The 16,635-nt window shown below is 45.4% G+C and overlaps 1 protein-coding gene across 1 annotated transcript in view; it reads left to right on the top strand.

Moving 5' to 3' along the window:
• The window catches only part of LOC134351826 (protein kinase C beta type), a 405,871-nt gene that overhangs the window by 263,534 nt on the left and 125,702 nt on the right, over window positions 1-16,635 (top strand). Inside the window, exons 6-8 of the mRNA XM_063058567.1 lie at window positions 12,082-12,238; window positions 12,976-13,110; window positions 14,722-14,821. Of these exons, the coding sequence (XP_062914637.1) occupies window positions 12,082-12,238; window positions 12,976-13,110; window positions 14,722-14,821 (392 nt within the window). The remainder of the gene's footprint in view (window positions 1-12,081; window positions 12,239-12,975; window positions 13,111-14,721; window positions 14,822-16,635) is intronic.

Below are 16,635 nucleotides of genomic sequence, written 5' to 3'. Positions count from 1 at the left end.
TCACAGAGACATGGCTCCAGGGTGACCAAGGATGGGAGCTCAACATTCAGGGATATTCAATATTCAGGAGGGATAGACATGAAAGAAAAGGAGGTGGGGTGGCGTTGCTAGTTGGAGAGGAGATTAACGCAATAGAAAGGAAGGACATAAGCCGGGAAGATGTGGAATCGATATGGGTAGAGCTGCATAACACTAAGGGACAGAAAACGCTGGTGGGAGTTGTGTACAGGCCACCTAACAGTAGTAGTGAGGTTGGGAATGGTATTAAACAGGAAATTAGAAATGTGTGCAATAATGGAACAGCAGTTATAATGGGTGACTTCAATCTACATGTAGATTGGGTGAACCAAATTGGTAAGGGTGCTGAGGAAGAGGATTTCTTGGAATGTATGCGGGATGGTTTTTTGAACCAACATGTCGAGGAACCAACTAGACAGCAGGCTATTCTAGACTGGCTATTGAACAATGAGGAAGGGTTAATTAGCAATCTTGTCATGAGAGGCCCATTGGGTAAGAGTGACCATAATATGGTGGAATTCTTCATTAAGATGGAGAGTGACATAGTTAATTCAGAAACAAAGGTTCTGAACTTAAAAAGGGTAACTTTGAAGGTATGAGACGTGAATTAGCTAAGATAGACTGACAAATGACACTTAAAGGGATGACGGTGGATATGCAATGGCAAACATTTAGAGATCGCATGGATGAACTACAACAACTGTTCATCCCAGTTTGGCAAAAGAATAAATCAAGGAAGGTAGTGCACCCGTGGCTGATAAGGGAAATTAGGGATAGTATCAATTCCAAAGAAGAAGCATACAAATTAGCCAGAAAAAGTGGCTCAGCTGAGGACTGGGAGAAATTCACAGTTTAGCAGAGGAGGACAAAGGGCTTAATTAGGAAGGGGAAAAAAGATTATGAGAGAAAACTGGCACGGAACATAAAAACGGACTGTAAAAGCTTTTATAGATATGTGAAAAGAAAAAGATTGGTTAAGACAAATGTAGGTCCCCTACAGACAGAAACAGGTGAATTGATTATGGGGAGCAAGGACATGGCAGACCAATTGAATAATTACTTTGGTTCTGTCTTCACTAAGGAGGACATAAATAATCTTCCGGAAATAGTAAGGGACAGAGGGTCCAGTGAGATGGAGGAACTGAGGGAAATACATGTTAGTAGGGAAGTGGTGTTAGGTAAATTGAAGGGATTAAAGGCAGATAAATCCCCAGGGCCAGATGGTCTGCATCCCAGAGTGCTTAAGGAAGTAGCCCAAGAAATGGTGGATGCATTAGTGATAATTTTTCAAAACTATTTAGATTCTGGACTAGTTCCTGAGGATTGGAGGGTGGCTAATGTAACCCCACTTTTTAAAAAAGGAGGGAGAGAGAAACCAGGGAATTATAGACCGGTTAGCCTAACATTGGTGGTGGGGAAACTGCTAGAGTCAGTTATCAAAGATGTGATAACAGCACATTTGGAAAGCGGTGAAATCATCGGACAAAGTCAGTATGGATTTGTGAAAGGAAAATCATGTCTGACGAATCTCATAGAATTTTTTAAGGATGTAACTAGTAGAGTGGATAGGGGAGAACCAGTGGATGTGGTATATTTGGATTTTCAAAAGGCTTTTGACAAGGTCTCACACAGGAGATTAGTGTGCAAACCTAAAGCACACGGTATTGGGGGTAAGGTATTGATGTGGATAGAGAATTGGTTGGCAGACAGGAAGCAAAGAGTGGGAATAAATGGGACCTTTTCAGAATGGCAGGCAGTGACTAGTGGGGTACCGCAAGGCTCAGTGCTGGGACCCCAGTTGTTTACAATATATATTAATGACTTGGATGAGGGAATTAAATGCAGCATCTCCAAGGTTGCGGATGACACGAAGCTGGGCTGCAGTGTTAGCTGTGAGGAGGATGCTAAAAGGATGCAGGGTGACTTGGATAGGTTAGGTGAGTGGGCAAATTCATGGCAGATGCAATTTAATGTGGATAAGTGTGAAGTTATCCACTTTGGTGGCAAAAACAGGAAAACAGATTATTATCTGAATGGTGGCTGATTAGGAAAAGGGGAGGTGCAACGAGACCTGGGTGTCATTATACACCAGTCATTGAAAGTGGGCATGCAGGTACAGCAGGCGGTGAAAAAGGCGAATGGTATGCTGGCATTTATAGCAAGAGGATTCGAGTACAGGAGCAGGGAGGTACTACTGCAGTTGTACAAGGCCTTGGTGAGACCACACCTGGAGTATTGTGTGCAGTTTTGGCCTCCTAATCTGAGGAAAGACATCCTTGCCTTAGAGGGAGTACAAAGAAGGTTCACCAGATTGATTCCTGGGATGGCAGGACTTTCATATGATGAAGGACTGGATGAAGTAGGCTTATACTCGTTGGAATTTAGAAGATTGAGGGGGGATCTGATTGAAATGTATAAAATCCTAAAGGGATTGGACAGGATAGATGCAGGAAGATTGTTCCCGATGTTGGGGAAGTCCAGAACGAGGGGCCACAGTTTGAGGATAGAGGGGAAGCCTTTTAGGACCGAGATTAGGAAAAACTTCACACAGAGAGTGGTGAATCTGTGGAATTCTCTGCCACAGGAAACAGTTGAGGCCAGTTCATTGGCTATGAACCGCCAGGATATTGGTCCCCTTCGGGTTCAGGTGTAACCTGTCCATTTTGAACAGATCATACTTCCCCCAGAGGAGATCCCAATTATCCAAGAATCTGAAGCCCTGCCCCCTGCACCAGTCTCTCAGCCATGCTTTCATCTGCCTGATCCTACTATTCTTGCCCTCGCTTGCACATGGCACAGGTAGCAATCCCGAGATTACTACCCTGGAGGTCCTGCTTCTCAGCTTCCTTCCTAACTCCCAGAAATCTCTCTTCAGGACCTCCTCCTTTGTCATATCTATGTCATTGGTACCAACATGTACCAAGACAACTGGCTGCTCACCCTCCCCCTTCAGAATATTCCGGACCCGATCTGAGACACCCATACCCTGGCACCTGAGAGGCAACACACCATGGGGGTGTCTCTATCAGGCTCACAGAATCTCCTGTCCATTCCCCTGACTATGGAATCCCCTATGACTACCGCATTCCTCTTCTCCCTCCTTCCTTCCTGCGCAATAGCGCCAGGCTCAGTGCCAGAGACCTTGTCACTGTGGGCATCCCCTGGCAGGTCATCCCTCTCAACAGCATCTAGAACAAGATAATACAGATACAAAATTCCCTAAAAGTGGCGTCACAGGTAGATAGGGTCGTAAAGAGAGCTTTTGGTACATTGGCCTTTATTAATCAAAGTATTGAGTATAAGAGCTGGAATGTTATGATGAGGTTGTATAAGGCATTGGTGAGGCCGAATCTGGAGTATTGTGTTCAGTTTTGGTCACCAAATTACAGGAAGGATATAAATAAGGTTGAAAGAGTGCAGAGAAGGTTTACAAGGATGTTGCCGGGACTTGAGAAACTCAGTTACAGAGAAAGGTTGAATAGGTTAGGACATTATTCCCTGGAGCGTAGAAGAATGAGGGGAGATTTGATAGAGGTATATAAAATTATGATGGGTATAGATAGAGTGAATGCAAGCAGGCTTTTTCCACTGAGGCATGGGGAGAAAAAACCAGAGGACATGGGTTTAGGGTGAGGGGGGAGAAGTTTAAAGGGAACATTGGGGGGCTTCTTCACACAGAGAGTGGTGGGAGTATGGAATGAGCTGCCAGACGAGGTGGTAAATGCGGGTTCTTTTTTTAACATTTAAGAATAAATTGGACAGATACATGATGGGAGGTGTATGGAGGGATATGGTCCGTGTGCAGGTCAGTGGGACTAGGCAGAAAATGGTTCGGCACAGCCAAGAAGGGCCAAAAGGCCTGTTTCTGTGCTGTAGTTTCTATGGTTTCTAAGATATTTGTGGCTGAAGGGAACAGCCACAGGTGTGCTCTCCACTATCCGGGCATTTCCCTTCCCTCTCTTGACAGCAACTCAGTTTTCTGATCTGGATGACTACCTCCCTGTAGCTCCTGTCTATCACCTCTTCACTTTCCCGGATAAGCAGTAGGTCATCAAGCTGCAGCTCCAGATCCCTAACACGGTTTCTGAGGAGCTGCATCTCGGTGCACCTGGCACAGATGTGGCCATCAGGGAGGCTGGAGGTCTTCCAGGATTCCCACATCTGACACCGTGAACAAAGCACTAACCCTGCAGGCGTGCTATCTAATTCTACAGGAATGAAACAGGAAAAATAAGTCTACTCACCCACTTACCTCGCCAAACAGACGGACTTTTTAAACCGTTAGCTCGTACTGTTAGCTGTAAGAGCCCTGCTGTTCCTGTCTGTCCGGGCCGATTCGTGAAGGTTGGCGGGGTGGGGAAGAAAAGAAGAGTTGGTGCTTCGCTCTCGCCTCTTCCTGTTTACCGCCGAAGCCCGTTGAAGCCAAAGCCCTACACTCTGCTACCACTCACTCCGCTGCCCGCTCCGACAGCTGCCCGCTGTATAGGGTGGTCTCCTTTTTAAACTCTCTTGTTATGTCACGCACTTTCACAATCTCGTCCTTCTTGCACTCGAGGAAGTTTTTAATAAAACTGCCTTCCTTCAGAATTCAACTCCCATGCTGCTCTGTAGTCCCGATCCCCTCTGCCCCTTTCCCCCCTCCCCTCCTCTCCTTTCCCCTCTTCCCCTTTCCCTTCCTCAACTCTCCATTTCCTCCTCTCTCCCTCCTCCCCTTTGATCTCCTTCCCTCTTCTCCCTTTTCTCACTCTCTACCCACCCTCTAATGCTTCCCCTTCCCTCTTTCCTCTTTTTTCCACCACTTCCCTCTCCCCTATCCCCAATCTCCACCCTCTCTCCTCCTTCCACCCTTTCTCCCACTCCCCTTTTTCCCCCTCTCTCCCTCTCCCCCTCTCACCCTCTCTCCATCCCTTCCTCCTCTCCCCATCTCACCCTCTCTCCCCTTCCTACTCTCCCCCTTCTCTGCTTGCTCATCCCCCTTCCACCTCTGCTCCTCCCTCCCCTTCTGCACCCTCATCTACATCCTGCCCCATCCCACTCTCCTCCTTCCTCCAATGGTTCCCAACCTCTCCCCCTCTCCTCCTCACTCCCCCATCTTCATTCCCCCTTACCCTCTCCTCCCCTTCCCCACTCTTTTCCTCTCTTCCCCCTTTTCCCTCCTTCTCTCCCTTCTCCCCCCTGCTCTCCCCTCTCTCCCTTCTATCCCCTCCCCCTCTCTCCCTCCCCCCTCCCTCTCCCCACTCTCCCCTCCCCCCTCACCCCTCTCCCTCCCCCCTCTCCTCTTCCTTTCTTTCTTCTCTTTCTCTCCTCTGGCCCTTCCCTCCCCCCCATTAGCCTCTCCTCCTTCTCCGCCCACTCATCCCACCCTTTCACCCATGCTCCTCCCTCCCCTTCTACAGCCTCTCTACAAACCCTCTCTTCAACCTCCGCCTGTCCCACTCTCCCCCTTCCTCCAATTGTCCCCTACTTCTTCCCCTCATCCTCTCTCTCCCCCTTTACCCTCCCTTCCGCTCTCCACCACCAGCCCACCTCCTGCTCTTCCCCCCAGTTTCTACTGCTGTCCCTCTATACACAGAATGGATTGTTCTTTGCTGTGGAGGTTTGGCGGAGGACAGAGGATCATACAGGATCCCAGCACAGCAGCACACAGTGGAGTGGTGAATGTGTAAGCTGCAGGGGCTGAGTATGTGCTACTGGAACTGGAGGAGTGAGAATGTGCAATGAATCAGAGGGACACCAGTGTGGTGCTTGGTACAAAAGTGTAAGGCCTCCCCACCCTATCTATATCCTCATATACTCCGTCCCAAAGTGGCTGTATGTTGTCGACCAATACCTGTTGGCAGGAAGGTAGCCTGCTCCAGGGAACTACGTCTGCATGAAGTGCATCCAGCTGCAGCTCCTTGAAGACTGTGTTAGGGATCTGGAGCAGCAGCGGGACAACCTTCGGCTTGTACAGGAGAGCAAGGAGATAATCGATCAGAGTTACAGGGAAGTAGCCACCCCTAAGTTGCAGGAGGCGAGTAGCTGGGTGACTGTCAGGACAAATAGAAATTTGAAGAGGCACTTAGCACAGAGCACCGCTGTGACCATGTTACTGGCACTGAGCATGGAAAAGAGGGGAGCAGTAGTGACAGGGGACACAATAGTCAGGGGAACAGACAGCAGATTCTGTGGATGTGAACAGGACAACTGGATGGTATGTTGCCTCCCGGTTGCCAGGATCATGGATGTCTTGGATAGAACCCACAACATTTTGGAGTGGAAGGGAGAGCAGCCAGATGTCTTGGTACATATTAGTGCCAGTGACATAGGAAGGAAAAGTAATTTAGAGAACTAGGCAGAAAGCTAAGAAGCAGGACCTCCTGGGTAGTAATTTCTGGATTGCCACCTGCCCCGTGTGGCAGAAACAGGATGATCTGGCAGGCTAGGGGGAATGCCATACTAGATCTAGTACTAAATAATGAACCGAGTCAGGTTACAGATCTCTCAGTGGGTGAACATCTGGGGGACAGTGACCACCGCTCCTTGGCCTTTAGCATTATCATGGAAAAGGATAGAATCAAAGAGGACAGAAAAATTTTCAATTGGGGAAGGGCAAATTATAAGGCTATAAGGCTATAAGGCTAGAACTTGTGGGTGTGAATTGGGATGATGTTTTTGCAGGGAAATGTACTATGGATATGTGGTCGATGTTTAGAGATCTCTTGCAGGAGGTTAGGGATAAATTTGTCCTGGTGAGGAAGATAAAGAATGGTAGGGTGAAGGAACCATGGGTGACAAGTGAGGTGCAAAATCTAGTCAGGTGGAAGAAGGCAGCATACATGAGGTTTAGGAAGCAAGGATCAGATGGGTCTATTGAGGAATCTAGGGAAGCAAGAAAGGAGCTTAAGATGGGGCTGAGAAATGCAAGAAAGAGGCATGAGAAGTCCTTGGCGAGTAGGGTAAAGGAAAACCCCAAGGCATTCTTCAATTATGTGAAGAACAAAAGGATGACAGGAGTGAAGGTAGGACCGATTAGAGATAAAGTTGGGAAGATGTGCCTGGAGGCTGTGGAAGTGAGCGAGGTCCTCAATGAATACTTCTCTTCGGTATTCACCAATGAGAGGGAACTTGATGATGGTGAGGGCAATATGAGTGAGGTTGATGTTCTGGAGCATGTTGATATTAAGGGAGAGGAGGTGTTGGAGTTGTTAAAATACATTAGGACGGATAAGTCCCCGGGGCCTGATGGAATATTCCCCAGGCTGCTCCACGAGGCGAGGGAAGAGATTGCTGAGGCTCTGACTAGGATCTTTATGTCCTCGTTGTCCACGGGAATGGTACCGGAGGATTGGAGGGAGGCGAATGTTGTCCCCTTGTTCAAAAAAGGTAGTAGGGATAGTTTGGGTAATTATAGACCAGTGAGCCTTACGTCTGAGGTGGGAAAGCTGTTGGAAAAGATTCTTCGAAATAGGATCTATGGGCATTTAGAGACTCATGGTCTGATCAGGGACAGTCAGCATGGCTTTGTGAAGGGCAGATCATGTCTAATAAACCTGATAGAGTTCTTTGAGGAGGGGACCAGGCATATAGATGAGGGTAGTGCAGTGGATGTGATCTATATGGATTTTAGTAAGGCATTTGAGACGGTTCCACACGGTAGGCTTATTCAGAAAGTCAGAAGGCATGGGATCCTGGGAAGTTTGGCCAGGTGGATTCAGAATTGGCATGCCTGCAGAAGGCAGAGGGTTGTGGTGGAGGGAGTACATTCAGATTGGAGGATTGTGACTAGTGGTGTCCCACAAGGATCTGTTCTGGGACCTCTACTTTTCGTGATTTTTATTAACGACCTGGATGTGGAGTAGAATGGTGGGTTGGCAAGTTTGCAGACGACACAAAGGTCGGTGGTTTTGTAGATAGTGTAGAGGATTGTCAAAGATTGCAGAGAGACATTGATAGGATGCAGAAGTGAGCTGAGAAGTGGCAGATGGAGTTCAACCCGGAGAAGTGTGAGGTGGTACACTTTGGAAGGACAAACTCCAAGGCAGAGTACAAAGTAAATGGCAGGATACTTGGTAGTGTGGAGGAGCAGAGGGATCTGGGGGTACATGTCCACAGATCCCTGAAAGTTGCTTCACAGGTGGATAGAGTAGTTAAGAAAGCTTATGGGGTGTTAGCTTTCATAAGTTGAGGGTTAGAGTTTAAGAGTCGTGATGTAATGATGCAGCTCTGTGAAACTCTGGTTAGGCCACACTTGGAGTACTGTGTCCAGTTCTGGTCACCTCACTATAGGAAGGATGTGGAAGCATTGGAAAGGGTACAGAGGAGATTTACCAGGTTGCTACCTGGTTTAGAGAGTATGCATTATGATCAGAGATTAATGGAGCTAGGGCTTTACTCTTTGGAGAGAAGGAGGATGAGAGGAGACATGATAGAGGTGTACAAGATAATAAGAGGAATAGATAGAGTGGATAGCCAGCGCCTCTTCCCCAGGGCACCACTGCTCAATACAAGAGGACATGGCTTTAAGGTAAGGTGTGGGAAGTTCAAGGGGGATATTAGAGGAAGGTTTTTTACTCAGAGAGTGGTTGGTGTGTGGAATGCACTGACTGAGTCAGTGGTGGAGGCAGATACACTAGTGAAGTTTAAGAGACTACTAGACAGTATATGGAGGAATTTAAGGTGGGGGGTTATATGGGAGGCAGGGTTTGAGGGTCAGCACAACATTGTGGGCTGAAGGGCCTGTAATGTGCTGTACTATTCTATTAATGTGTGGCTGAGAAGCTGGTGCAGCAGGCAGGGCTTCAGATTCTTGGATCACTGGGATCTCTTCTGGGGGAGGTATGATCTATTCAAAAGTGATGGGTTTTACCTGAACCAATATTCTCGTGAGCAGGTTTGTTAGAGCTGTTGGGGACGTTTTAAACTAATTTGGCAGGAGGATGGGAACCAGAATGAAGGGACACAGGATAGGATGGATGGTGAAAAAGCAAAGATAGAGTGCAGTCAGACTGTCAGGAAGGGCAAGCAGATGATAGGACAAAATAACACCCATCAAGGTGAGAACCAGTGCATTAGGGATGCAAAATCAAAAAGGGTGGCAAATACAGTACTAAAAGTGTTATATCTTAATTCACGAAGTATAAGAAATAAGGTGGATGATCTTGTTGCATTTTTACAGATTGTCAAGTATGTTGTTGTGGGCATCACTGAATCATGGCTGAAGGATGGTTGTAGTTGGGAGCTGAATGTTCTAGGTTGCACGTTGTACGTTGTAGAGATAGGAAGGTACGCAGAGGGATTGGCGTGGCTCTGCTGGTAAATAATGGCATCAAATCAGTAGAAAGGTGTGACATAGGATCAGAAGATGCTGAATCCTTGTGGGTTAAGTTAAAAAACTGCAAAGGTAAAATGACCCTGATGGCAATTATATACAGGCCTCCCAACAGTAGTGAGGATGTGGACCACAGATTACAATGGAAATTGGAAAAGGCGTGCCAAAAGGGCAATGTTATGATAGTCATGTCGATTGGGAAAATCAAGCTGGTAATGGATCTCAAGAGAGTTAGTTTGTTGAACATCTATGAGGTAGATGGCTTTTAAAGCAGTTTGTCGTTGAGCCTACTTAGGGGATCAGCTATACTGGATTGGATGCTATGTAATAAACCGGAGATGATTAGGGAGCTTAAGGTAAAGTAATCTTTAGGAGGCAGTGATCACAATATGATTGAGTTCAACTTGAAACTTGATGGGGAAAAAGTAAAACCTGATGTAGCAGTATTTCAGTGGAGTAAAGGAAATTACAGTGGTATGAGAGGGAGTTGGCCAAAGTAAATCGGAAGGAGATGCTGGCAAGGGTGACAGCAGAGCAGCAATGATGTGAGTTTCTGGGTAAAATGAGGGAGTGCAGGATAGATGTATTCCAAAAACAAAGAAATAATCAAATGGCAAAATAGTACAACCATGGCTGACAAGGGAAGTCAAAGCTAATGTAAAAACAAAAGAGAGGGCATACAACAAAGCAAAAATTAGTAGCAAGACAGAGGATTGGGAAGCTTTTTAAACCCTACAGAAAGCAACTAAAAGAACCATTAGGAGGGAAAAAATGAAATATGAAAGCAAGTTGGCAAACAATATCAAAGTGGATAGTAAAAGCTTTTTAGGTATGTAAAAATAAAAGAGAGATGAGAGTGGATATAGACCCACTAGAAAATGAGGCCAGATAAATAGTAATGGGGAGACAAGCAGATGGCAGATGAACTAAATGTGTATTTTGCATCAGTCTTCACTCTGGAAGATACTAGCAGTGCACCAGCTGTTGAAGGGTGTGAGGAAAGAGAAGTGAGTACAATTACCATTCCAAGAGAGAAGGTGCTCAAAAAGCTGAAAGACCTAAAAGTACATAAGTCACCCAGGCCAGATGAACTGCACACTAGGGTTCTGAAAAATGTTGCAGTAGAGATTGTGGAGCCATTAGTAATGATCTTTCAAAAATCATTGGACGACTATGGCATGAGGACTGGAAAATTGCAAATGTCACTCTACTCTTTAAGAAAGGAGGAAGGCAGCAGAAAGGAAATTATAGACCAGTTTGCCTGACCTTAATTGTTGGGAAGATGTTGAAGTCAATTGTTAAGGATGAGGTTATGAAGTACTTGGTGACACAGGACAAGATAGGACAAAGAGCCCTTGGCATTACAGGAAAGTTACTGGCATGCTTAGAGCATTGGCTGTTTGGTAGGAGGCAGCGAGTGGAAATAAAAGGATCCTTTTCTGGTTGGCTGCCAGTAACTAGTGGTGTTCCACAGGGGTCTGTGTTGAGAATGCTTATTTTTATGTTGTATGTCAGTGATTTAGATGATGGAGTAGATGGCTTTGTTGCCAAGTTTGCAAATGATACTAAGATTGGTGGTGGGGCAGGTAGTGTTGAGGAAACAGGTAGGCTGCAGAAGGACTTAGACAGATTAAGAGAATGGGCAAGAAAATGGCAAATGAAATACAATGTTGGAAAATGGGGAGAAAACAGAACAACCTAAAGTTTAACTTGCAGGTAGAGTCGGTGGTGCGGAAGACAAATGCAATGTTAGCATTCATTTCAAGAGGTCTAGAATACAAGAACGGGGATGTGATGCTGAGGCTTTATATGGCACAGGTGAGGCCCCACCTTGACTATTGTTAACAGTTTTGGGCTCCTCATCTAAGAAAAAATGTGCTGACATTGGAGAGGGTTTAGAGGAAGTTTACAAGGATGTTTCTGAGAATGAAAAGGGTTATCATACGAGGAACGTTTGATAGCTGTGGGTCTGTACTTGCTGAAATTCAGAAGGATGAGGGGGAATCTCATTCAAGCCTTTCGAATGTTGAAAGGCCTGGACATGGTAGATGTGCAAAGGATGTTTCCCCTGGTAGGGGAGTCTAGGACAAGAGGGCACAGCCTCAGGATAGAGGGGCATCCATTTAAAACAGAGAAGTGGAGAAATTTATTTAGCCAGATGGTGGTGAACTTGTGGAATTTATTATCACAGGCAGCTGTGGAGGCCAGGTCATTGGATGTATTTAAGGCAGAGTTTGGTAGTTCTTGATTGGACATAGCATCAAAGGTTATGGAGAGTGGGCTGAGGAGGGGACAAAAGGGATCAGCCATGACTGAATGATGGAGCAGACTCAACAGGCTAAATGGCTTAATTCTGCTCTTATGTCTTATGGTCTTATGATCAGGCAGCATGGTGTGTGGGGGTAACCGAATCAGTGCTGGGATGGTGACTGTAGGCAGGTAGTATGTCCCACACATGCTACCTGATCCCAGTCTGTCCCTAAGGGTGGGAAAAGCAGGTGCACGTGTGATGGGGATGGGGTGAAGAGGGATTGGGCTATAGTCTGGGATAAGTGGAGAGTTCAGGGGTAGGGTTGGAATTGGGGTCCATTAGTGAAGAGGGTGTGGTTAAAGTAGGATTGGATAGGAGAGAAAATGGGGGGGTTGAAGATCATGGGTCAGCTGGGTATTGGATGATATATCTTGTCTATGATTGTGTAGTACTGCACCTTGTGCACTAAGTCCACATCTGTTTGCTTTGTGTCTTTGTGCAGTGAAAGAAGCCCGGAACCTTGTACCGATGGACCCCAATGGCCTCTCTGACCCCTACGTGAAGTTGAAGCTGATTCCTGACCCAAAGAGTGAGAGCAAGCAGAAAACCAAGACCATTAAGTGTTCCCTCAACCCAACCTGGAATGAGAGCTTCACATTGTAAGGGCAAATCATATACAAACTGTTAGACAACCTGGAGTTGACTGTATGAGCATGGGTGATGTTAGGGCTGTAGGTTAGCAGGAGCTGATAGTGTGTGTGAATGTATGTTATCTCATTCCCAGATTAATATTTGGGACAACAAAGAGTCTGTTGGAGGAACTCAGAAGATTGAGCAACATCTGTTAAACCAGGGTTTCAACCTGAAAGGTCAACCTGAATTCTATCCCTTCATCACATGCAATGCATTGCTCTGGATTCTCAGATCTGCAGACCCCTTTGTCTCCAGATAAATATTTACCTGACTCCATGTTCCATAAAGTACTCATTATTGATAAATCAGCCTGATTTGAATGCTCTCTCTCTTCACTAATATATACTACAGGTATCGTGTGTGTATCTTCAACAGGCAGCAGCTGAGAGCACATACACATGGGAACACTGATCCCTTCCACTTTCTCTACAAGTAGAACATTCCTTCAGTTGCCTGTCAAAGCCCTGAATGTGACTATGGCCGCAGTTGTGGTGCCTGCCTCAAGAACACTAAGAGGTGGACCAATCCCACCAAAAACAAACTGTGCCTCTCTGAGTGTTTTGCTGAGGGGCACTTGTTCTTCGTGTTGTGGGAAACAGACTTTCTCCCACACACTTGCCCTGGTTATTACAATGATCCTTCCTGTGACCCCAGCCCCACTTGATTCCTAACTCTTGGTCTTCATGTAATGTTCCCTCAACAGCAATCTAAAGGACTCAGACAAGGACCGCAGGCTGTCTATTGGAATATGGGACTGGGATCTAACCAGCAGAAATGATTTCATGGGATCACTGTCTTTTGGAATCTCAGAGCTGCAGAAAGCGGGGGTCAATGGCTGGTAAGTGGAGGATGCTTCTGTCTCTCTTGAACTGAAGGATTTCGAAGCCATGTCTGCTCCTGTGGTCCATTTCTGTCGTATGGGATGATCCTGATCAGGTCTCCAAACACTTAAATGTCCAGTGTGTCCATTCCATTGTGGCGCAGCACCTTATGATCTCTCATTCAAACGTGCTTCAGAGACTGGGAGCCACTCGACCAGGATAGTGGCCGCAGCTCCATTTGCCTGCCTTTGTTCAGTTTCCATGGTGACATACAGACTTAACATTGTTGTGCTCCAGAGCTGTGTGAAGATAACTGTTTTCTAAAAATACCAATGCTCTGCTTTGATGTGTCTGTTCTGCTGCCTTCCTTGGTGACATTATCTTGTGGGTGGGGGTAGTCCCCAATCCCAGTGGGCACACCACGTTATAAATACTTTTTGTAAGTGGACATTTGGGAGGGCATTTGAGCTCAGATGACTGGTGGAAGCTGGATGATTCTTCCTCTGCATCACTGAAAATACAGTGCTATTACACAGCCATTGCTGGTGTGAGGTACCTTCTGGGCTCCTCTGTGAGTATTTAAGCACAACGGTGTTAGAGTCATAGAACACTACAGCTCAGGAACAGGCCCTTTGACCCATCTAGTTTGTACTGAACCATTAATCTGCCTAGTCACATTGACCTGCAGTCAGACCATAGTCATCCATGTCCTTCTCATCTACGTACCTATCGAAATTTCTCTTAAAAGTTGAATTCAAACCAGAATCCACCACTTATACTGCCAGGTCGTTCCTCACTCTTACCACCCTCTGAGTGAAGAAATTCCCTCTCATGTTCCCCTTAAACATTTCACCTTTCACCCTTAACCCATGACCTCTAGTTCTAGTCTCACCCAACCTCAGTGGAAAAAACCTACTTGCATTCACCCTGTCTATACCGTTAACAATTTTATATACCTCTGTCAAATCTCCCCTCATTCATTCCTCTAAGCTCTATGGAATAAAATCCTATTCAACCTTTCCCTATAACTCAGGTCCTCAAGTCCTAGCAAAATCCTTGTAAATTTTCTCTGCACTTTTTCAATTTTATTGACAGCTTTCCTGTAGGGAGGTGACTAGAACTGCACACAATTCGCCACATTAGGCCTCACCAATGTCTTATAACTTTAAAATAACACCCCAACTCCCTCACTCAATAATTTGATTTATGAAGGCCACTCTACCAAAAGCTTTCTTTATGTCCCTATCTACTTGTGACAGCACTTTCAAGGAATTATGGATCTCTATTTCCAGATCCCTCTTCTACTACACTCCTTGATGGCTTTCCATTCACCTCATGAATCCTACCCTGGTTTGTGTTTCCAAAGTGAACACTTGTCTGCATTAAATTCCATTTGTCAGCTGGTCAAGATCCCGCTGCAAGCTTTCATAGCCTTCCTTACTGTCCGCTATACCCCCAACTTCGGTGTCTTCTGCAGATTTGTTAATCCAGTTTACTACATTGTTGATATAGATGACAAAAGCCACAAGCCTCTAGTCAGAGAGGTGACCACCTACTACCAATGTTCACTGGGCTGTGAGCAGATAGCCAGCATCAGGTTGAAGCTGAGTGTAACCTTTCCTATGCAGGTACAAGCTGCTGAGTCAAGAGGAAGGGGAGTACTACAATGTTCCTGTGCCTCCTGATGAGGATGTTGAAGGAAATGAGGAGCTGAGGCAGAAATTTGAGGTGAGTGAACCAGAGACTGCCAGAGGGGTTTGGGTAATGGTGTGGAGTTGGGATTTCCGTGATGGGATGGGGTGAATTCTGAGTCAGGAGAGGGGCCCATGTAACAGGCTGAGGGGCCAGCTTGTGTTCTGGTGTGGTCTATTTAAGGGGGTAGGAGCCTGATGACCATAGTTCTCTCTAAGCTGTGCTCATGTGCGTGGAACACACGTTTTTCAACCAGCGCACAAAGGAAATTAATGTGCACACAAAAGGTTAGTTACCTAAAATAATGTAGTAGTTAATAATATACTTATTGAAAATAATCTTTTAGCTAACTGTTTCTGTTAACTAGTCGGTTTTTCAAATACCACAATGCACGTCACTAATTTACGTCACCTCACCTATCCTGCTCCGCTTTATATAGCTGCATCACGGCGGCAGCCATGTTTGGCGGACAGTATTCATATCATAAAGTTTACAAAGATCCGTTTCAAATCCTGCAGATAGCTTACTAAGTTTTATTGGAAAAAATATTGATTCACTATGTCGAATTCAAAAGAAGCGAAGGGCGTGAAGCGCAAAAGAACAGCAAATTTGTTTAAAGTTGACTGGCTTAACAAAATAGTAGAAACTGTTGCACCGAAAGCTCATGAGGTCATGAACGTTCAGCTACGAGAAATATTTATGTATGATTCGGAAACTGGAGTTATCTGTTTGTATTGTCGTGATGCAAAAGTTGCTGGAGAATTTGCTAGTGGAAAGAAGTGGGATGATATTTGGAAACTTGACTTCTTGAAGCGTCATTTGGCAAGTAAATTGCATTTGGACAGTGTACAAAAGCTCAGGCAACAGAACCCGTCATTACCCATTACAGGAGCGCTACGCATGTTATAGATGAGCGAGAGCGAAAGCGATCAAATGTAAGAGGAGATCAAAGTTGAGGTACAAGAATGGTCAGCTTTTGATTTCTCCGCAATTGCAGATTGTGACTTCACATTTGGCGATGAACAAGTTAATGCCTTATGTCTAAAATAGCATGATTTTCTAGCTAAAAATATTGTAATAGACAGTTTAATGATTTCAAATTTTCTGTGCAAGAAAAAGTTAAATCCAAACTGATTTCAAACTTTGCTCAAATGGTGGCATTTGTACTTCAAAATGAACAGTTTTGTGACCTTGCACAGTTGATGGATATTGGGGGAACCTTTCTTGCGTCTAGTGCAGACTGTCAGCGAGGTTTTAACCTAATGAATCAACTCAAAAACAAGCTGAGAAACCGTTTAGGTGAATGTCATTTGGATATGTTAATGAGAATCAAAAGCGATCAATGGGATGGAAGTTCTATTAGTCGAGATAGAATTTATAAAGAATGGGTAAATGCTGAAGACAGGAGAGAGAAAAAAATAACTGAGTGACTTAAATATGATAAAAATGAAATCTCTCCAACCTGATGGCATGAACATTGACTTCTCTATCTTCCGTTAATGGCCCTCCTCCCCTTTCTACCCCGTTCCTTTTTTATTTATTATTATCAATATTATGATTTTTTCTTTCCCCTTTTTTCCCTCTCTTTTTTCTCCCTCTGTCCCTCTCACTATAACTCCTTGCCCATCCTCTGAGCTTCCCCCCCTCCCCCTTTCTTTCTCCCTAGGCCTCCCACGCCATGATCCTCTCCCTTCTCCAGCTTCATATCCCTTTTGCCAATCAACTTTCCAGCTCTTAGCTCCATCCCCCCAACCCCTGTCTTCTCCTATCATTTCGGATCTCCCACTTTCAAATCTCTTCCCCATTCCAATTTCACACATAGCTGAATCGTAGAGTAGAGCTGGTACAGA

This window comes from Mobula hypostoma, chromosome 9 (genome assembly GCF_963921235.1).
Source record: "Mobula hypostoma chromosome 9, sMobHyp1.1, whole genome shotgun sequence".
Lineage (NCBI taxonomy): Eukaryota > Metazoa > Chordata > Chondrichthyes > Myliobatiformes > Myliobatidae > Mobula > Mobula hypostoma.
This window is presented reverse-complemented; position numbering and strand designations above follow the sequence as displayed.